The sequence below is a fragment of the Ischnura elegans genome, chromosome 4 (assembly GCF_921293095.1).
Source record: "Ischnura elegans chromosome 4, ioIscEleg1.1, whole genome shotgun sequence".
NCBI lineage: Eukaryota > Metazoa > Arthropoda > Insecta > Odonata > Coenagrionidae > Ischnura > Ischnura elegans.
Genome location: NC_060249.1, coordinates 119,843,734 through 119,866,959, shown reverse-complemented (window position 1 = coordinate 119,866,959; position 23,226 = coordinate 119,843,734). Strand labels below are relative to the sequence as shown.

General features: G+C 40.2%; 1 protein-coding gene across 1 annotated transcript in view; it reads right to left on the bottom strand.

Annotated features, from left to right (window-relative positions):
- The window catches only part of LOC124157965 (HEAT repeat-containing protein 5B), a 79,721-nt gene that overhangs the window by 24,840 nt on the left and 31,655 nt on the right, over positions 1-23,226 (bottom strand). The window contains exons 8-26 of the mRNA XM_046533088.1: positions 21,513-21,656; positions 21,306-21,429; positions 20,114-20,240; positions 17,513-17,743; positions 16,580-16,713; positions 15,146-15,255; positions 14,866-15,029; positions 13,952-14,026; positions 12,283-12,603; positions 11,183-11,319; positions 9,260-9,440; positions 7,798-7,987; positions 7,174-7,343; positions 6,927-7,071; positions 5,931-6,140; positions 3,875-4,122; positions 1,200-1,335; positions 714-895; positions 344-536 (exon numbers count right to left, since the gene is read on the bottom strand). Coding sequence (XP_046389044.1) covers positions 344-536; positions 714-895; positions 1,200-1,335; positions 3,875-4,122; positions 5,931-6,140; positions 6,927-7,071; positions 7,174-7,343; positions 7,798-7,987; positions 9,260-9,440; positions 11,183-11,319; positions 12,283-12,603; positions 13,952-14,026; positions 14,866-15,029; positions 15,146-15,255; positions 16,580-16,713; positions 17,513-17,743; positions 20,114-20,240; positions 21,306-21,429; positions 21,513-21,656 — 3,222 coding nt within the window. The remainder of the gene's footprint in view (positions 1-343; positions 537-713; positions 896-1,199; positions 1,336-3,874; positions 4,123-5,930; positions 6,141-6,926; positions 7,072-7,173; positions 7,344-7,797; positions 7,988-9,259; positions 9,441-11,182; positions 11,320-12,282; positions 12,604-13,951; positions 14,027-14,865; positions 15,030-15,145; positions 15,256-16,579; positions 16,714-17,512; positions 17,744-20,113; positions 20,241-21,305; positions 21,430-21,512; positions 21,657-23,226) is intronic.

Sequence of the window (23,226 nt, the reverse complement as noted above, 5' to 3'; positions counted from 1 at the left end):
CTCTGTGCCTCATGCATGCATTGGTAATCTCAGATGATGTAAAACTCCTATCTACTCGTATAGAAACTAGGTCCCTGTGACGTTACGTGGAGTGGCATAGCATGGGCGCCAATCTGGACTTTTTCAAACGCGGTTAAAATTGACCATTGCCATTCGCCTAAACTGGGATTTCTAAAACCAAATAATTTGTACATTATGAATACACTAATGGTAGGTAACAAATCACAATCAATGCCTTTCGTTTTCTTTGATGAAGGAAACTACCCTGTTCCAGACTAATTTACAGCCTCAGTGCACATACATACAGGACTTTGTTCAATTCCACTCAAGAAGATGCACTCACCTCGGGAGGGGACGGATGCTCCCCGTCGATGGAGTTTCCCCAAAGACGACACGAGGAGGAGGTGGACACGACGCAGGTCATTCAGGTCCCTGGCAACGCCACTGCCTATCCAAGCGCTGCACACTCGACATGCAGCTGCCGTCACGTGGGGTGGCGTGTCGGGAGAAAAGGCTGGACGAAGGGCTGCACCCACCTGTGATACAAACGTCACCCAATCGTAGGTTACCAGCAAGGTATGCATAGTTGGTTAATATTAACTTCAGCCTTTTAGGTCCCATTAACCATATTATAATGAGAGTGTGCTGCAATAATTAAACAGGAGTATGATTAAAAATATGTACATAATATCTACAAACAAGGATTTTCTTACTTGGGCCTGATACTGTTCCAGGAGAACATGACCAGGAAAGCCAGGCTCGGGAATTGAGGCAAACCGATCAATCAAGGCGTGCAAAGTGTGCAGGCCCTCAAGACGGAGAGCATCTGAATCACTTGTGGCAGCAATGAAAGACATTCGTACCAAATCCGACAAATGCAGAACCAGGAAATCATCTATAAAAACAGGAGAAACGGGTGTCAGCACATGAAATATTTCATTTACAGTACAAGTCCATTATGACAATGAGAACTGATGATCCCTGGAGAATCACTCATTGCTCAACGCTACCTCATTGTAGCTGATGCCTGTTGAATATCGCATCTTTTTCAGGTTATTACAGCATAGGAAATAGAATATTTGCATTATATACACATTTTATATTAATTAATCTATATCACATGTGTTTTTAATTAATTCAAGTAATTTAAAAAAGATGATTAATCTAATTAATCAAATAACTGTGATTTAATGACTCACTTCCATTGTTTGATGCCTGTAATTTCTTTGCGAGCACCATGTCAAAATGAGCCAAAAATCGAGCATCCAAGTCGTCCGTTTCTCGAGTTGCACTCCCATTCTCGGATACACTCTTCCTCTCACATGCTTCAAGGATCTAAAGAAAGAGAAATCTGATCAGTGGAAAAATCAAGTATGTAGTACGATACAACAATACTCATGACAATATCCTAGCATTGTACATTATTTATTGAATTGGTGAGAATGTGAGTAATAAATCATTTAAGTAATACGTATGAGAATTAGTACAAGTGTGTGTGTCAAAACGACTCACATTCATGCATTCATCACCTGATGATGCACCCTGTAACGGACGTGAAAGCTCGAGAAACAAAGCGCAACACGCAGCTCCACCCGGAAGCCGTTAGCAACGATGCCCCTCGCTGTGAAAACCTACGTTCAAAGCTTCAACTTTACTGCTCAAAATATTTTACAAAATGCACGCCCAAAAGCCATAAGAGAATTTAGTTGACACATACCATGCTTTTAAATATTGACTCTGCTTTTTCCCACTAATAAGTTTAGTTCTCAAATAATCTTCCAACCAGGAGTTAAACACTGGAATTTCCTAAAAATCTGGTTCATCTTAAATTTGAGCAAACATAGGATTTACCTTGATATCTCATTTTAAGTTCCTCACAATTAATAAAAAACATGATTGTTAATATGCTTAATACCTCCTTTCCAAAATGAAATTGAGAATTTCAGAACAGCAAGCTTTATCAAAAAATTTAAAAGCCACCAAATTTCAGTCTTCTCAAATGCTTACAGAACTGCAAAGGATGTAGACAGTTTGGGAATGAAAGAGTATCCCCAGACCACCATTTGTTGCACATGGAAATGCAGCACTCGTAGCCAATTGGTAATGGCTTTTGCTTCCAACAACTCTGACTTATATCATATGCAGGGCAGCATTTAGGATGTGGGTGGCCCATTTTGGTAGGAGGGCCACTGTTTCAAGGTGTTACAATTTCTAGCGTAACAGGAATTTTAACAGGAAAGATATTCCACTGGTTGCACTCAGAGCAACATTAACAACACCAATGGCACAGCAAGGGGGAGATTTTGGGGGATAAAACTCCCCTCCAGAGCTCAGAGAAGTTTTTAAGTTAAATCCATTTTACTTAATTGCATTAATATTACTTATAGAGTAGTGTAAGGGTTTATAAAATATCCCTCAGAAAGCCGTAAAATTCACTATTTATCCTAAAATTTTCCTGGGGAGGGCCCCCATACCCCAGACCATTACCCTGGCAGGTATTCCATACCCCCCAGACACCCCAGTATTAGTTGTGCCTAAAACCCCTCCCAGACTTAATTCCTGGCTGTATCCATGATCAGCATATTAAAATTTATTAACGTTGCTAACGGCTTCCAGGTGCAGCTGAGTGTTGCGCTTTGTCGTGCAAGCTTTCACGTCCGTTACAGGGCACATCATCAGGCAATGAATGAAATTACGGAATTGGTTGTCAATTAATATACTCGTCCAACTTCCCCCATCCACCGGAGTAGTGGGGGAGGAGGGCGGCGCTGACGTCAGCAGAACTCTCAGCCCTGTCCTTGAGTGGCGAGCCGACTCTTCTTCGTCTCTATCGAATAACCTTGTGGTAACATATTTGTCATTTTCTCTTTCGGAAGATTGTTTTCCAGGTCTGGCTGAGTCTAACGCCATCAACTCTGTTGAAATTCTGGGGGCTGAGAGTTCTGCTGACATCAGCACCCCAACTCCCCTCCTCCCCCCTCCCTCCTCCCCCACTATTCCGGTGGATGGGGGAAGTTGGACAAGTATATTAATTGACAACCAATTCCGTATTTTCATTCATCGCCTGATGATGCACCCTGTAACGGACGGGAAAGCTTGCACGACAAAGCGCAACACGCAGCTGCACTCGGAAACCGTTAGCAATGATGTCTCTCGCTGCAAAAACCTACATTCAAAAAAATTTATTAACGTCAACGTTGAAAACTACCTACATGTTCACCAAAGAGCAAACCAGCTTCACTAAAAATACCCTCATTAATGATGGTTTTTGTCTGATTTTGTGAGATTTTCCTTTATATTGGCGGAAGCGTCATGGTTGGAGGGAGGCCCTGAGTTGGTGGGTGGGCCGGGGCCCCTTATGCTCCCCTTCATTTTGGCCCTGATCTTTGATGAATTTGAACGCTATTCTTTGTGATGATTAATGTACAGAGTTTTGTCCCTTTGTTTGATGGAGGAAGGGTGGTAGAGAAAGGAGGCCATCTTGCTTGCTCCTCGTCAGCGTTGAATTGCCCATATAGCTTAAAAATGCATTCTCACAGAAAAGCTATTTCTCCACCTGCTGTGCCTTCACCATCCCTAAACTCTCCCGAATACTTTACCATCACTGATCTGCATATCTGAGGCCAAAAGCTTTCACGAGGACTGCATCACCATGTGCAAACAATGACCTAGATATTAAACCTCAGAAAGAGTTGAGATTATGGGAAATGCAAGCACATTTCTTGAGTCTCAATTTCCACACAGCTATCAATATTAACACTGTTCACAGCAAGGTGTCAGACATAAATACAAAGGAGAGGCGTCCAATTAATTCTCTCAAATATCACAAGTTAGCGCACACTTCAATTGGCTCTAACAATGAAAAGACACATACTTGTCGGACGCAACGGGCAGCAAACGTTCGCGTGGGCCATCTCGGCTGAATGGAATAGTGGGTGGGGAAGTTGGGGGCACCACCTTCCCCCCACCCCTCCTCCACTTCGCCACCAGCACGAAATTCAGACGAGTCATCATCCTCCTCCTCGTCCTCGTTCCTCGGAGAACTGTACGGCCCACTCCCGCCCTCACCCTCACCCACAACACTGGACACCACCTCCTCCTCACCAGACTCCACACCCGATTCTGAAAATAATTATAAATGTACACCTAAAAAAGAGGACTAACAATAAACTCTTTGTTACCATACTATAGCATACACTGTCCCATCACATTAACTGTTAAAAGGATTCTGTTTCATGCTATAGCAATATGATTTATGATGATAAAAACAGTAAACCAAGTTATTCTCTATTCTCCAGTCAGCCCTGCTACATCATGCTTCACTTAGTTATAACATGCTCACAATACGATAATTGAATTTTCAAATGAACTGAGTAAAAGCAAATAGTACCATAGAAAAATTGAGTACACTTCTTGCAGGTAAAAATCAATAACATATCTTAAACAGAGTTCCCACTCTAACTACATTATAAAATTCACGGTTTTTTCCAGGTTTTCACATTCTAAATTTCGCCAAATTCACGGTCTGTTAGATAAGCCATTTTAGGAAGAAATATTGATCACGTAACAATCACCAGCCGCACGTTAACTAAAAATTTAGCAAACGTAATTTATGCCGGGAATGCAAATGCAGCACTCTTTTGACGTCGCCTATCGTTCCAAAATTTAGGGTTGACTGAAGGTTGTGAGTGGGACATTGGAGGGTGGCAGGGGAGTGAATTTTTTGCCAGGATTAATGAACACTTTGGTCACCGGTCTTCCAATCACAGGATTGAGGTCTGTGTGTCGTCATGGCACACAGACCAATACTTGCGCTTCCATTATATATGTACGCAGATAGATGCATGGACAGTGTCTGCGAGTGATTGACCTTCAAATAATGATCGACCCAACAATTTTTCTTCTAATCTATCAATCGTAGATCTGCAAACAAGTTCGAGAGGTTTTTAAGGTTTTACGACAAAATTCACTGCTATCTCCAGGTTTTTTCACAGTAGACGAAATTCATGGCTTTTTCACGGTTTTAAGGTTTTCACGGTTGAGTGCGAACCCTTAGCGAAAAAACTGTTGAAATTTCAACAGTTAATTGGGACCAATGTTGAATCCAACAGTAACTGTTGAATTCAACAGTAACTGCTGAAATCATCAATAGCTGTTGGATTTATCTGTTACTGTTAGAGTTAACAGTTATTGTTAGTTTTTACAGTTACTGTTAGTTTTAGCAGTTACTGTTAGTTTTAACAGTTATTGTTAGTTTTAACAGTTATTGTTAGTTTTAACAGTTACTTTTAGTTTTAGCAGTTACTGTTAGTTTTAACAGTTACTTTTAGTTTTAGCAGTTACTGTTAGTTTTAACAGTTATTGTTAGTTTTAACAGTTACTTTCAGTTTTAACAGTTATTGTTAGTTTTAACAGTTACTGTTAGTTTTAACAGTTATTGTTAGTTTTAACAGTTACTTTTAGTTTTAACAGTTATTGTTAGTTTTAACAGTTACTTTTAGTTTTAACAGTTATTGTTAGTTTCAACAGTTACTGTTAGTTTTAACAGTTATTGTTAGTTTTAACAGTTACTTTTAGTTTTAACAGTTATTGTTAGTTTTTACAGTTACTGTTAGTTTTAGCAGTTACTGTTAGTTTTGACAGTTATTGTTAGTTTTAACAGTTACTTTTAGTTTTAACAGTTACTTTTAGTTTTAACAGTTACTGTTAGTTCTAACACTTACAGTTAGTTGTAACAGTTACTGTTAGTTCTAACAATTACAGTTAGTTTTAACAGTGGTCCCAATTTACTGTTGGACTCAACAGTTACTGTTGGATTGAACAGTGGTCCCAATTAGCTGTTGAAATTTCAACAGTTTTTTCGCTAATGGAACCCTGTTAAAGATCTGTAAATTAAAAGATAGAGGTTCACTTAATTGATCCCAACTCACCAGGAGCAACCGTGAGCACTCTCTTGCACAGGTGGAGCCACTCGGAGAGGTGCAATGGGGCCAGTGCTTGCAGCATGGATATAATTGTGTCGTGGAGGTCCCTAATGACCCCTTCCACTTCCTCAGAGCCCTCACAACCCCCTTCCCAGTCCAGCATGCGGAACAACAATGTGGGCAGCCCACCCTTCTCGCCAGGGACCACTGCGCCACCTGCACAAACATAATCACACAACAATAAGACTTAAGAGAGCTCATAAACACATGTATAGGTATGTATTGTAACACCAACACTTCCCTTGGCTAATTTCATCAAATGCTCATAATACCGGCAGTATTTCAAGGATGAGTGGCGAAATGCATATAATAAAGGAGCTCATGCCATGAAAATTTGCTGAAATTTAAAATTATTCCAAAAATAAGTAGTTTTCCTGCCACAACTGATACATTAAAAAATTTGTACAGTAAAACCTCAAAAATATGAAGCAGGATAATATGATTTTTTTTAATAATACGATGCAAAACTGTAAGTCCAGACTAAAAGGCAATGCCAAAAGCCAATGCTCTGTGTCTGATTTATTGATAGACCTCTAAAAATTTAACAACACAAAGAATCATACAAAAAAGTTTGTGAATTTTATACGTAATTTGCTCTTAGACAGTCGGAAGTTTACAGTAAATTGCTGCTAAGTTTCATTTTTCAATTTTGCATTTTAATGAGCAAGTTTATTATATTATAAAAAATGTGTACTCCACCTTTACCATACTACCATACCACCTTTACCAATTACCATACTATTGGCCTACACAGTGAACTACGTCTCCGATTCTGAAATAAATACCCTCAGTGATGAAAAAATCAATCCCAAAGGAAGTCACAAGGGTTTGAGAATGCACTGCCGCAAAGACTAGAGGTAAAGCAAACAAAATTGATTTCAAAACAAATGCAAACCTCTTCAAACAAAAGAATATTTGCGAGATATGATGAGTAAAACCTACCAAGAGCAGAATTGGCAACACCATCACTGCCAGACAAGGCAGAACGTGCCACACGACAAACTTCGGCTGCTTCCCTCTGAGCCAGCTGCCGCAAGCACGACACAGCAGAGCGCCTCAGAACACGATGCTCACTACACAAGGATCTCTATACGAAGGACATAAATCAAATGGTTTCTCATGAAACATCCTAGGGTGAAAGACAGTGAAACTTGAAATAACTCAAGCACAACAAAGTGTAAAAACTTACGCAGACAGTGGGAACAAGTGTCGAGAGATGGAGATGCCGAGGAGCAAACAAATGAAGCTGCTGGAGGCAGTTGATGGCTTCAGCTTCCACAAGAGGATCTCCCTGCAGCTGCAATGCAGCGCATGCACACAGGAAGGAAGACCTCGCAGTGCAAACAGAGCCACCATTTCCTGACAAAGAATATAATTATTAAGAATTATTAATATATGTATAAGAATGATAATTATTAGCATATGATGGAACTCTAACCTATATACATATAGAGCAACATATATTCTATCTTTTAAAGGCATAAACCATGAGTGGATGTCTTTTATATGAGCCTACATCAATTCTTCCCCTATGTTTCTGAAAACCTTGTTTCCATGCCCAAGGCTTCTAATTAGACCACCATTTTCTATGGAGTCACACCAATGGAAAAGCACCAGAATAGAAAGTAGCAATTCATCAATCATATAAATACTGTACGTGATGAAATAAAGAGCTACACATTTGAAAGACCCAAATGAGAGAGATTTGTAAACTAAATATAAAATTTACTCATATGAGAAATATCACCGCCAACTGTCAAATATAGAGAAGCTTAAATGAATAGCGAAAAGAAAAATCGAAGACCAAGTTTACCTTGCAGTTCAGGACCCATGGTGGCCACCAATGCAGAGAGCAAGCGCCCGACGCACTGATAGACGTCATCGTGATGTGAGGGCACACGAAGGAGCAACCTCAGGGCGAGCGCAAGGGACGGCTCCACAAAACCACGGAACATGGGCCCTCCGGAATCGGCCATCAGAGACAGAGCGTGCAGAGACCACACCTACGACACAAAAATGTATGTATATACAGTAGATTCCATTTAATGGGTCCACCGGTTACTTGGGGCAGCCGCTTAATTGGGGCAGATCTTGAAGAACAGAACCCAATAGAGGAATATCCCAGAGTATTCTTCGCTTAATTGGGACAGCATGCCGCTTTATTGGGCCATGAGTCGTCGACATAGACTCTATACTCGCGACGAAATTAAATTTTTTTGTTTTCAGAATTCTATTTTTTTTCCTCCTTTGATTTACTCTTATTTTTCAAAAATGTTCCTATTCTTGCCCCATTTTGAAAACTTGTTGTTATACTATCCGCAAGAGGATAGGACTTTTCTTTAATAGGACTTAGTAAAAGACATTCATTCAACGTCGCCCGAGGCTGTGAAAAATATTTTTAACTAAATTGTTATAATTCTTTAAAATGATAATAAATTAACTAAACTCGCTAATTTATTAATCAAATTAATAGTTTAATAAACTGATGTTGCATTATAAACATTCTTTAGTCTTCTTTCAATCATTTCAAAGTTACCCATATACAAGAGAGTTCGCCTCATTGGGGCAAAGTTCACAAGTCCCGATGTGTCCCAATTAACCGGAATCTACTGTACTAGGAAGCTTTTGGCAAAATTCCTTTTAGAAATAAATAACATTTCAAGCCAAATAATCAATTTTGAAAGTCATGTATATCTCCTGTGGAAAGTAGGGAAGGACCCCTTCTGCCTTTTGATATGGAAAAATTGAGAAATGCAACAGAAGCCCATGATAACTTATTAAAGCCACAATAGGCATATACTTTCTTCTAGCTGCAGACACCTTCATTCTGTTTAATCAATAGTCCTTGTACTCGCCCACCTTAGTGGAAACATTATTAGCGTGGATGTAGGGGCCATGCTAAGAATGACCAAACTAAGGTTTGATTACTACAACACACCCCCAAAAGGTAAGTTCCCAGCTTGGCTATAGGGGTTTGAAAACAAATGTACTCATAAGCCTTATTACAACCATTCTTGGCACAGCCCCTACAGCCATGCAAAGAACTCACAATTAAGGGGTGCAAGTTATTAAACAGCATTAAGGTGCCTGCGTTCAGGAGAAAAGATAGTGCTACCGTGGGCAAAAAAATTATTATAGCCTTTCTCTACCTCATACCTTCCCCACAAATCGATAAACAATCAGCAATGAATCAATAATGTAGAAAACAGAAAAATAGCATCTTATACTAATGAGAAACAAAAGAATTTGCACTGTTTCCCATGTAGACTACTGACCTGGACGGCTTGTGATGAGTGGTCTCCGGCAAGAGCAAGGAGAATCCCTACGCTGGTGCGCAGGTGGTGCTGGGCCCCTCCCCCACCCCCTCCACCACTCCCCCCACCCATGGCCATTGCCCCTGCCCTGCGGTGCAAGCACCCAAGAGCCAGGGAGTGACCCGTGCGTGTCGCAGCGTCCCTGCAGCATCCAGGAAAATTAAAATCAATATTTCATGGCATTAGAATCTCTAGTAAAAATGAATTTCTCTGACATTGGATAACAGGGAATGAGCTGTTACTTCCATAGAAAATGTCCATGGTTCTACACCCAATCCAAAAAATAATATTTTTCCCCGGGGTAATTACTGTTAAGGCATGGAAGAATTAACCCTGCAATTACAGATGGTGAACATTTTATTTTCACAGCTGCTTTTGCTGAGGAGAAAGCTAATTGAAAAGAATAGGTTCCCTGTAGGAGGTAGAAAAGGAACAAAAGGTAGGAGAGGATACAAAACTAAACAGTCATTCAAGGGCGTACACAGCGAGGGGCAGGAGTGGGCAGCATTGTGTTTTCCCATTCACAGTACAATTCCTACGCAGATCAAAATAGAACCAGTAACGTCTATTTCCCAAATGCTTCACAATTTGAATTGAATAAATAACAAACAGTTTAATGTCCCAATATGATTTTCTCATAGATAGAAGGTGGGCAACCAACAAATCAAAGTTCAATCCATTGCCCCGAAAAAAAAGATTGACTCTGTCGGTCCATCCAAGGTTAAATCTCTTACAGCATAGCAGATCGTGTGAGTACACTGGCCAGAGATGGATATTTCGGCCAGCCTGTCTGCCAATGAGCCGCAAGACACTCCTCTTCGGCAAAAATTGCTAATGTCTTGAAGGAAAATAATATTTTTTCAAGCAAATAATTTTAAGAACTAATAAAGAGCTGTTACAGTCTCCTTAAAATGTTGGTTTCATTCATCTTTTCCAAGCTTGAATCTTACCTATAACTTGAACAAACATAGCTTGCCCCCCCTTGTTTTGATGCTGGGTACGCCCTTGCAGTCATTCTCTCCACAGCTTACTTTACCTTGGGCAAACGGACAACAAACTTTTTTATCTTAAGAGTGCTTCAGTGAGGTGTATTTTCTGCCAGAAATGAGAGAAGGGTGATAGATTAAGGATGATAATGAAAGGATTATATGAGAAGGATGATAGGAAAAGAATGTCCTTGATGAGACTGTATCATTCCCCATAGAATATATTCAACCACATAAGGCACAACCTCGCCTACATATGTATCTTAAATTCATATCTTATTTTGTATGCACTTTTCTACTAATATTATTAGTAAAAATAAATTTGTAGGCACCTTGTAGAACACTCATCTCTGTAACAGAGACCTTTTACCGTAGTCCTCCATATTCCAATTGTGTAATTCATCAAACCAAAATTGAATGCTAGCTTACAATCTGGCATACCCAGCTACTACAATCCCATCCTCAACTTGGCATAACTTTAATTTCCATTACTTATTTTTATTTATGCACGCAAATTTTGATTTTGGTGTAACAACCATGATTTTGGCTGATGGGGTGGTGTAAAACAGGGCACCATCCACATTTAGCCACAGGGATAGTGCTGGGTACAAGAGTGAAAGAATGCTTAGCCATGTTTCCCACAAAAAAATTCCTCTTCTGGAATTTTAGGAATACCAAAAATTTGCGTATACCTCAATTGTTTGAAATTCCACTCATTTCCAGTCTGAGGAAATGTGAAGCTGGCATGAAGGAATACCACGGTCCACAGCAGTAAAACAGGGAAATTAAATTTCTTATATACAACTAAAAATTTCAACGAGCCAGCAAGTCAGTCTGTCTATGCTCTGCCTGAAATATCTTGAAAGAAAGTGTGAAAAATTCGGAGGAATTCACTCACCTCGCAACCTTAAGCCTATCAAAACTCGCTTGAGCCAAGCGTGCAGTGAAATGTGGGTCAGATGCAGCCTGCGCAAGGCGCCCAAGGCACTCGGCAGCAGCCACTCGCAGGAGGGGATCAGGGCTTGGAAGTGCTCCCTGCGCAACACAAAGAGAAAATGCATTACAGAGGGTTGCAATGTCATTTGAACCAAACATCCAACGATTGGCGGACGACAGTTTCATCAAACCAATTGAGTTAACACATTAGTGCTCACAGATATTTCATCAACAATCTAAATTTTTCTCAAAACCCAATTGAAACCAGTTGGCTGATATTAAATCCAGCCTACAGCATAGAAAGATGATTTCACTCTGAAAACTACAATTTTACGTTTGAAGTCCAATCATTCCAGTAGATAAGTTTCATCCCATTCACATGAAAATGCTTTCCTCAGAAACAAAGGCTTCGGAGGGGTAACATACATTGACAAATTTTAAATGCAATCTGAATAAAACCCAAAATTTCCATAAAACTTAATGGATTAGGTGCAGATTAACATAAAAGATTACATTTTGAAAAATAAAGCTCAACCAACTTTGATGTCATGTGTAAACATAAGTCTCAATTGAAATTCAACTGTTTTAATCTGTGCCTAAATTTTTTATTATTTTCAGATGGATTTCATCTCTGATAGGAAATGAACAACAACCAACACATAAACCACCTTGTCCTCTAAAGCATACAAAACTATGCCGGCCTCGGTGGCGGCGGGGTAATGTCCTCGCCTGCCAAACATGAGGTTGCGGGTTCAAGTCCTGCCTGGGTAGGTTTCTCCTGTCCAGGGCATGATTGTTCATGTACGTGTACTAGTTAAAGTTGTAGAATACCCCGATATAAAATGGCCAATATGAGCTGTATTCGGTGGTTTAAGAATAAAAAATAAAAAAAGAAAGATTTTGCTGCTGTTTATGTTGTAGACCAAGTTGATAAAATAGCAGGATCCATGTTTAAATTCCAGTCTTAGCAAATCATTTTTTCACTGCGTTATTTTTTTAAAAACTCAATTGAAATGGACTGTAGAGAAGAATAGAATGCAAGCAAGGAAGCTAGTGGATTACCAAAGCGAGCGACGCGGCGGCTTGGCGCAAGTCATCCTGCTCAGGAGCACCGCCTTTGCCCTTGGCATCCTCTGCAAGTCCCGTTAGGCCAGCAAGGAGCGCGGCCAGGCAGTTGATGGTGAGTGCTTCGCCCCGCGCTCCCTTGGCGCCGCCTCCCCCCTGGCTGCCACTGCCACCCCCACGCCACACCACCTCCGAGAAGTGCGCCAACACCTGCAGCCGGTGCTTGTGAGCAGCGTGCGGAAACGAGCGCCCAAACAGACGGACGGCAGCATCAATCACGGCAACCCCCAGCGGAAGAGGCCCCGGTACAGAGTCACCCTGAAACAGAAGATTACCTCTCAGCTCAAACATGTCACTGGACAGCCCACTCCATAAGTACGTACTCATCCTCAGACAGAGTAATTAGACATGGTTCCACCCTAACTACAGTGAAACCTCGATATAACGACACCCCACAGTGCACTAATAAACACTCGCTATAGCGAATTGTCGCTTTACCGGAGGTGGAGCAAATAATAGCCAATATACCTGTTGCGAACAGATATACAGGAACAGGAGTGGTGCGGCGATAGATAAACATCTATCCGATAAACGTAAGCATAAATCCAGACGAAAGGCGATGTTTTTTTGCATCACTAAATTTCCTTACTCAAATAACGACTAACTATTCAAACAATTTATAAGCGCCGCACTGAATAAAAATCATGCAAAGCAGTGTTTCGTCATCATTATATTTATCGAATGACAGTTTACCGCATAAATTTGAGACTGAGCACTCCATTAACTTCATTTCTAACAGATCGCTAGCAATTACAGAGGTTAAGGAGTCTTGATGAAAGTCTTCCGGCAGTAAAACCCTCGCTATGTCGAGAGCCAACACCGAAAGGGTCTCGTAAAAACGAATTCTTTAACACGCTTATTATAGGGTCAATTGACGGTGCATAGGCTATCTCTCGTAATAGCGGGGGTGTCGCTATAGCCCGTACTCGCTTTAACGAGGTTCCACTGTAAATTATAAAATTCACGGTTTTTTCCAGGTTTTCACGGTCTAAATGTCTTCAAATTCACGGTTTGTAGATAAACCATTTTTGGCAGAAATATTGATCACGTAACAATCATCGGCCGTAAGTTAACTAAAAATTTAACAAACGCGACAAACACCGTGAATGCAAACGCACCAATCAAATTGCTATCTCTCCTGATGTCACATATCATTTGAAAAATTCAGCTCCGGCTAATGGTTGTGAGTGGGAAAATAGAGGAACCAGGGTGCCAGGGTAGTAAAGATGTGTCTGAATTTTCACAAGTGTTAATGGACACTTTGGTTACCAGTCTTCCGGCTTCGGTACAGGCTTAAGGTCAATGTGTCATCATGGCACACGGACCAATAATTGCTCTTCGAATATATGTGTGCAGATAAATTCGTGGCCATGTCTGCACGTGACTGACCTCGAAATATCCATTTTTCTTTTAATTTGTCAACCGTGGTTCTACGACCGTAAAATCATGATTAAGAGATTTTTAAGGTTTTAAGACGAAATCCACAGCTTTTTCCAGGTTTTTTCACGGTATTGGAAATTCACGGCTTATTCCCGGTTTTAAGGTTTTCCAGGTTGAGTGGGAACCGTGTTAGAGGAACATGCAAATTCAAGGAAAATCCACTCACCGGATTACAGGCTCCATACAGGCAACACGGGTCATGCTCCAGGGCACCTGATCCAGCAGCACTATTTGGCTGCAGCTGGAATCAAGTAAATATTCAATTTTCACAGTTGAAGTTTATGGGAATGGAGACAATAGGAAGATCTCAATAACTAAACACAACTTGCATAAAGAAAAGACAGAATTATGACTGTAAAACCCATCCTCACATTACATTCACATCTTGCTGCAGCTAAGGGGGGAAAACAAACATTGATCCATCACATGCCATGGTAAACCTTTCCATAAATTGCCCAGTGAACTCAAGAAGTGAATGTTAACCTGCCTACTTCACACTGAATTAAAAGAATTCCTTTTAAATTGATTGTATTAATCAGTATCAGATTACTTCAGAGATGGATAAGTGATAAAATACAAATGAGTTGAACATTTTAAATATGAATTATATCTATATTTGTTATTTGATGCATCTGTATTGCATTTTTTCTGAAATTTATTATATGAAGGACCAACTTGACTACTTGTAAAATGATTTTTATTATGTTCATATGTATGCATCTCACTTGCGTGCCAAATATAATAACAATAATGATAGGCAGATAGATAGGGGAGTTTTTCTGAAGTTAATTACTAATAAATGAAATTAGTTAATACTTTTAAGAGATCAAAGGTTTTTATCTAGTAAACCTTTGTACAAACTTAATGTACAAATTCAAGAAAAATGACAGTTTAAAAATGCAAATTGTACAAAATTTGGTTGGATGGAACAAAAGGACCACCTGTAATTCTTTAGATACGAACACTTCTCTAATTCTCTGACTTCCCTAATCGTTTGATGTCCGTACACATGGAAAAATAAGACATAAAATCTGATATCTGGTCTGAGACATGAATGAACAGTTGCTGAATCGCCCTCACCTGATCTTCAATGGCTCGGTGGCCTGGGTCCCTGAGCCTTCGGCCCAAGAGCAGAGCAGCGCCCGAATGGCAGAGGGAGAGTAAAAGGGACGTAGTCGTGTTGGCTGGGTTCTCACTGAGCGTCAACTCCCCCACCAGCATTCTCAGCAGCGGTGCATACGAACCTGTGACAGAATTATTTTTTTTTCAAATCAGAATTATTTTCAAGGATGTGACTCAATTTGAAACCAAAAATCCCTCATTTGCAAAGCCCAATGCATGATAACTGCTATGTGCTTACCTTCAAAAGACTGAGGGGGCAGAAGAGAGAGTGTCTCATACAACCTTAGCCTCACCATTGCCACGGGTGCTTTCAAGTGTTGACCATACGACTTCACCACTGGTGCAATTCTGGAAAAATGGACCACAGAGAACAATATGACAATCAGAAAAAAATACAATTTGTGCGAAAGATCCACAGAGAAAAAATCATCCACCTTCACCGGGATTCGAAGTCGGATCCCCCGATTTCCGGTCGAGTGCTTTAGCCAGTTAAGCTACCGAGGCATCATTCTTCCCTGTGGATATTAGTGGACACTACTGGACAAGGTGTTGCTGGACTGCTGGGCATATGATGCCACAAGCAGTCCAAATTGTGCACACAGCACCACAGCCGGAGAGCAGGCCCGGACATAGGACATAAAGAGGTGTTCGCTCTTGACTAGTTTAAAGTATACCGGGACTAGCCTAGATAACTTTAACGGGAGTCCCCCGCAATGCACAATCTTGCGAAAGATCCACAGAGAAAAAAATCATCCACCTTGACCGGGATTCGAACCTGGATCCCCCGATTTGGATCCCAATATCCACAGAGAAGAATGACGCCTCGGTAGCTTAACTGGCTAAAGCACTCGACCGGAAATCGGGGGATCCGGGTTCGAATCCTGGTCAAGGCGGATGATTTCCTCTGTGGATCTTTCGCACGATTGTGCATTTTGGGTGACTCCCGTAAAAGTTATCACCGCGGCTAGTCCCGGTATACTTTAAAATACAATTTCTCCACTTAACAAATAATTTCAGCGTGGAGCACATCAATTGACATGGTCCTGTCCAAGCCGAGATACGGATCTGCCAGTTGGACCAGGAGCCCTTTCTCCGCCTCCGCAAGTGACTAATATCCTCTTCAGATCGTGTGTATGGCCTTCAGCAAGCTTCCCTCTTTTCAACCTGAGTGCGCCGCTTGTAAATAGTAGTATTTGAACGGAAGTTATGGCACGAAAACCTCTCTCTATTTTTCTTTCTTATTATATCGGCCAATTCTGACGACGTTCATGAAAATTGGGCCCACATGGAATGTGTTAAGTTGGCTCTTACTTTCACTTAAAAAAAAAAAACCAATGAGTGTGTTTTTCCCCAGATCCTAAAATTGGACATCTAAAGAACAGGATTAAGCCAGGGATAATAACTAAAGATGCTGTAAGTATTTGCAAATATATATATATATATAGATCTCTCCTCCTAATAATCCCATTCTTCACCTTAAAATCTGATTAAACATAAACTCTCCTATAATCAGAATAATAATAAAAATTTTGTGTTTTGCACTTTTTAAAATGCAATGGATTTCCAATTATTTAATTCACTCACAATTGAGTTTCTCCAACCATCTTTGAGCTTCTTAAATCTCCGACAAGAATCTGATTAAATAAAACCAACAGAAGAAAATCACTCTCACCCAACAACCATGGCCAAGGCAGATTCCACAGGGGATAGTAAACGTCGAACCACATCCTCTGTCGCCAGCTCGGGGCAGTAAAGCAAAAAGGAATGCATAGCAGATAAAGCACCAGCACGACCCTCCAATGTCACCTGTAAACATAAGGAAAAATAATGAATAATATGACACAAAATATTCATTATTTTAGGCAAAACCTTTGAAATATAATAAAATTTCCTTTCAGCATTTTTTTACGAGAAAATTTGCAATGCAGAAAAAAATTGATGCGAAGGCTTCTGTGGTGCGCTGGTAATGCAGGCTGCATTTTTCGGGTTTCATCGCGTCGTCGTTGCGTTGGGGACAACAGTTTCTCCTGCGTTCCAGCAAGCGTCTTCAGGTTGAAGTGACTTGTGGTCGAGAGTTCACTTCGACCTGAAGACACCTGCTGGAACGCAGGAGAAACTGTTGTCCCCAACGCAACGATGACGCGGTGAAACCCGAAAAATGCAGCCTACATTGTGGAAAAAAATGTTAATTACATAAATTTAAACATTCAAAAAGAGTGACAATAATGCCTAATATAAAATAGAAGCCAGAAGATGCTTTCATAATAAGAATGAATGTTTTAATACCTTCTTCCATCAAAAGTAGACCTTGGTGAATGCATGGCTATCATCCTTCAACCTAAGCATGCGAACTCAAGAGGAAAAGTAGCTAACGGCCACTTAGGAGACTTACGACTATCATAAGTGATACCTGCAGGTTAAATTTAAAACAGCCAGCCTCGGTGGCGGCAGGTGAAAATCTGCCTGGGTAAATTACCCTTATCCAGGGCATGGATGTTTCTTCACACGTTTGATTGTTATACGTTATAAAAAAAACCCTGATGTAAAGGTCGAATAGTGCTGTTTTCCGAGGTGTGGAAATAAATAAATAAAATGAATAAATTACCTGCCAAGTGAAGGCATCCCCACGTGCTTTTTCCGAATCCAGCTCTCGTGCAGAGCGTGGGAAGGAATTCCTCCACAGGAGAAGCAATCTCGGCAAGAGGCCTCGGACCACTCCCACTCCAAGGCTGGCCACGGCTCCCATCAGCAGCCAGCCGGTCTGCGTGCGTGCCAGAGAAAGGCGGCTGTTCTGTGACGCACTGCGCAGTAACTCCTCACCAGTGTTGAAGACAACCTATCCATAATAATAACAGTGACTGTCATTTGTCAAGAGATATTGGTGCCTGCACACATCATCATACAAGGCATGTCCATATTTCCAAATATAACATGCATGCACGGCATAACTACAAACAAAAAATAACCAACAGTATTATAGCATTACTAAGCATTAAATACAGTTATAATTAACCACTGACACTTTTTCACAGCTTTCATCTGAGGAGAAAGTTAATTATGGTATATTATATTAAAGGGTGACCTCAACTTTAAAAAAAATTATTTCACAGTATTTTTCCCTGTGTTTTCCTAGCAAGTTTCCTACATAATATCATAAGAAATTGCTTATTACAGGTTTTCAATAAGTCCCGAAAGTGCAATTCACATCAAAACCATTTTCAACAAAATTTTCAAAAAAACAATGTATAAATAAGGTTAAATTAATTGTAAAGTGATTTTAACCGAATCACATTACACCCATGTCTCGTATAGCGCAATTTTGATATAGCGCAAAGTCGTTCCTCGGGGAAACATTGCAACGCAGTGTAGCCTAATCAAAAATCTTAAACGCTCTCGTGATAAAACGTGAACTTGCGCTAAGTGCACACGAAATTTCTATCATTTTACGCATAATAATATTATTGCTTGCCTCAAATCTTCTTTTTTGTTTATATATTAATCGAAATCCATTGCTGTGCAATGGCCAAAAGTATTACTCGTCATTGGGTCCAGATAGCCGGCCTACCGAAGTAATTTATCTCGTCTCCTTAACAGAATGAGTTAATTTAGATCATTAATCAAGCGTGGGGCTAGTGGAAATGAGTTTTTTTAAGCAATACTGGTTGAGACGTAATTTTTGCCGTCATAGGTTATCGGGCGATTGACTTCCCGGTAGAGAGTCTACGCTAAAGCCTTCAAGGTCATCGGTATTCACGGGGGAGAAATGGAGTGGTGGGCGAGTTGCGCATGAATAGCATCAACATATAAGAGGGTCCGCTGTAGAGTCTCAAACACAATAGCTTCGTTCCCTCCCCGCAGTCGTAGGCCCTCTGCGTCTCAAGAATACAGTTCAGCAGTAGAAGGTGATGTCGATAGAGCCATGCAGAGTAAAAACCAAGATAAAATGGCAAAAAATAGGAATTCGGGTAGAAAAATCAAGAATTTATCAAGAAAAACCATAAACCCAGAAGAGAAATTGATATAGGTCAATTGCTTTGAAAATGGAGAACATCAAAGCGATATTGCGCGGAAGTTTAAACGCACGATGCCTTATTCTGAATAAAGACGAAGTTAAAACATCTGTGACCTCAGCCGCACCAACTTCAACCAAGCGGTCTACACATACGGAAAGTTCATAGTGAATCAGTGCAAAAAGACGAGAGTGGTAATCGCTCCGAGACATTTAGTGAAAGCTCCGGTTGGTTCCAGAATTTAAACGGCAAGCAGGTATTTTCAGTGCGGCGATATCAGGTGAATCTGCAAGTGTTGATAGAGCAGTCACCACAACATTTTCTGATGAACTCCAAGCTGTGATTGAAAGTGGCTCCTTTCCCCCTCAACTAGTTTTTAGTGTTGACGAGACGATATTCTTTGGGAAAAGAATGCATTCTCGTTCATTCATTTTCAGGGAAGGAAAACCTGGGTCAGGTTTCAAGGCATTTAAAGACTGTTTCACGTAGCTGCTAATGACTCGGAGGACTTCAAATTAAAATGATTTATCATTCTTAAACTCCGCTAGCTATGAAATGGCATTCAAAGTAGCATTTGCCTGTCATTTCGATGAGCGACAAAAGGGCCTGGGTGACACAATAGATGTTTTTAGACTGGTTTGAAAAATTGTCAACTGCCGGCAATGCATTACGAACCCCTGAGATAGCAGATGTTAGCCCACCCGCACGACAGGAGGGAATTTCAAAAGCACGTAAGAATTTTTTTTAACGTGAATAAAAGTCTTCAAATGCGTGCAAACTATCTTTAAAGATGTTTTAAACTATAAACATTTATATAATTAATGTTTTCTAAGGCTATTTACGGGAATATATAAGTTTTAGAGGAAATTCAATACCAAAGACCTATGCTACCAGGAACGCATCCCTATCTTCTCAATGTTAAAACGCTCTCGTATAACGCAAATTCGTAAAGCGCAAAGACCCCAAGGAACGCATCCCTTGCGCTATACGAGACATGGGTGTATTTTAAAAGTAGAATTTATTATATTTATAATTTGAAAACCACATTTCAGGGACAAATAAAGCCCATAGCTTAAGTATTTATGGAACCCGATGACTCGAATAGCCTTGTTCTGATCAGCACTTGCATTTCATGGAAAAAAATTAGAAGTATCAATTGGGAAGTGGGTGAATTCAAGACTCATCCCAATACTAACCTTTCCTTTGGTGTGGGGTATGCCGAGGGGCGAAAACTGGACACCACCGAGGATGGCAGCCAGAGCACTCCCATACCCAGATATTGCTTCCGGAGAGGTCCTCATGCTCTCAATGCCTTCAACACATCTAAAATAGGGTCATTTATTATGAGATGACATGAGAAATTATAAAACTTTCAAACACCAAGTTACACACACAAAATTAATCACACCATCACCTCACAATAATAATGATCAAAATATAACTCGACCACAAGTCGAGGGTTGATGCCATGTGATCAGCCTCTCCAGTACACTAGCTAGCAAGAAAAGAGCACATCACGTCAACTTGCCCCAATTGAGCGAGTGTGAAGTGTATTGTCACGCTACCTGTATGAACATGTCCAAACAGGACCCTGTGAGAGGAAAATAGACATAAGAGCATGATAACTACCCATTACCTCCACTGGATCAGACTTCACAAATTTCTCATAAGCAATTCTAATGCTTGAAGAGGCTTAGATAGAGAGGGAACATATGGATGTGGATCTTAACACTGCTATGGAATTTAAGCATGTAAATATAGAAGTCAAAACACTTCTCAAGGATACAAAACTAAAATTAGAGAACACTTAAGCAATCTTCAAACAGCTTAGGCAGGATAACGCTTCTTTAAAAGCACCTGCAGCAAGAATATTATAAAAACATACGGATTATAAAGAGCAGAATGAACTATGCCCTCAAACCATTGAGATACCAAGATTACATCGAATAGAAGACTGTCTCCACTCGCACACTGGTTAAGATTTTTTGTTAAAGATGCTGAAATTTCATCTGGGAATGAATTTTCTAAAACGTTATGAGAGAGTTGCAAATGATATATAGCCTGTGAGCGAGGACAACAAAGGCATCAAAATACGTAAAGGAAGCATAGACCAACTTTAGGAAGCTTACAAGTACATCAAAAAACACTGCCTTTTTAACCGTATAAAAATTGAGAGCACTTCCTTTCTGACTGCGTTTCATACAGAGGACATGTTTTTTAAGTGCAGGCAGCGTGCACATACATATTATGCAGTGGAAATGAATCTACTCAATCTACTATCTACTCAAAGGGGTCAGAGAATCTTTTACAAAAACTTTCCTTAATCTACAAACAATAAACATTCAACTTCAAGTACAAACTGAAGAGACATAGTTTAAAATTCCCCACCTGTCAATAAGAGGTGTCACTTGTGATGGGACAGCTACACCAACACAACGCAAACACCATGCAGCAGCCAATCGCGGAGCTTGGCAAGGATGAAGCAGTACGCTCACCACCGTGTCCACCAAAGCTGAAACAAAACCGCAACGATGACAACACGGGTGACAACATAAAGAAATAAAGATGAGACAAAGGAAAGGAGAAAATGCTCACCCAGTTGGGCATCTAACAGCACTGTCGAGGCAGATGTGGAGAGGGCAAGGAGTAGACTGCCCATTTCCTGGAGAGCGCACACGAGCAAATGCTGACCAAACAGCGTCTCTTGATTACTCTCTTTGGCATTCTCAGGACTAGGATCTTAAAATAAAATGACATTCATTTAAAATTACTATATAATGAATCAAAATAAAGCAAGCACGGTAAATTCTTATTAAAACTGAAACACTAATGATACCCGGACTGTTTCAAGTAATAAAATACCTACATCAGTGACATTACTTACAGCAGAAAAAATTTGAGGTCGCTTTGGTTTAGGTAGGTTATATCTTTAAATTAAACTAATACCTTTCTAAGTAGGCTTCCACAGGAATCTTGACTGTACAGGCAGTGATTCTTCTGGATTTCCTTCCGTGTTAATCCATTTTCCTGGACAATAATTCACCAACGTTCCAGTTGGCCTTCTCAGGTCCACTGAAGAGTTCCAGTAGGCAAAATACTGTCCAGGAAAATGGATCATCATGGAAGGAAACCCGGAATAATCACAATGCCTATCAACAAAAACCTTTTCATTCCATAGAAACACCAACGGCAATAATTACATGATATCTCATTACTGAAAAATATTAATTTTTACCTTTTCAATTATTATTGTATTAGGAAACTTGATTATCAAAAACACGCTAGCCGATTTCCATGCCAAATCTAATGGTTAATTCCCCTATATATTTAGAAAAAAGCATTTAATAAAGAATGTAAATACCAAATACTGACAGGGTTAATAATTCATCATTGAAGCCATATTGCCTTGGTTTATAGCTCAAATTTTTATGTACACAGTCTGGAAATATTTGGGCCCTCAGCCTGGGCAACTCTGCTCGGATTTTGGAGGCAATATTTTAGGCAAAGAGGATCAAACTCCGTCACCCCTGTCCCATCCTGCCAACTACTCCTCCACACCCCTCCCTTCACTAGCTTCACAGAAACAGAATATCTCCGTGTGATATGTTTCATTTTGGGAGAGTTCTGATTTCAAGCAGGCCAACATAACTCACTTAGATAATTGCTGCCAAAAAACAAAAATGCATTATTGCTAAGGACAACTTCAAATCAACCGGTAAAGCAACATTCATGAGGCAAAATTTGACTTCAAACTGCATGTAAAGCAGGATTTCAAATTATCAATACAATCTACCACATAATGGGAAACCTGCATGAATTTCTTTTATTTCACTGGCGGACAGAAAATTATTTTCTGAATTCAACAAAGAAAACCGCTAGTAAATCTTAGTTTTCCTTCGCGAGATATTCAATGATAAATATAACGAATTTTAAAGCGTGCCAAAAACTCCCTCCCCCCAAAGTCACTGCCGACGAAGCCTCGATGACATCATAGGTGCCTAAATATCACAAGAAGCTATTATTGTGATTGTTTGTAATAGCTGCCAGCAGTTGTAAGAGCTTCGCTTGTGACACGTGTTGATTATTTTCTATTTAAAACAAAATATCCGACGACAGAGGCTCGGAAGCCCTCATATTTTGTATTACAGTGGAACCCCGATTTATCGTTCCCGCATTGATCGTTTTCCCGCATTCATCGTTCGCCGCTCCTGGTCCCAAATTAAGTTCCATAAAGCAATGTAATTTTTTCCTGCATCTATCATTCCCCGAAGTAACGTTTTCCCACATTGATCGTTTGAAGATCGCGGTC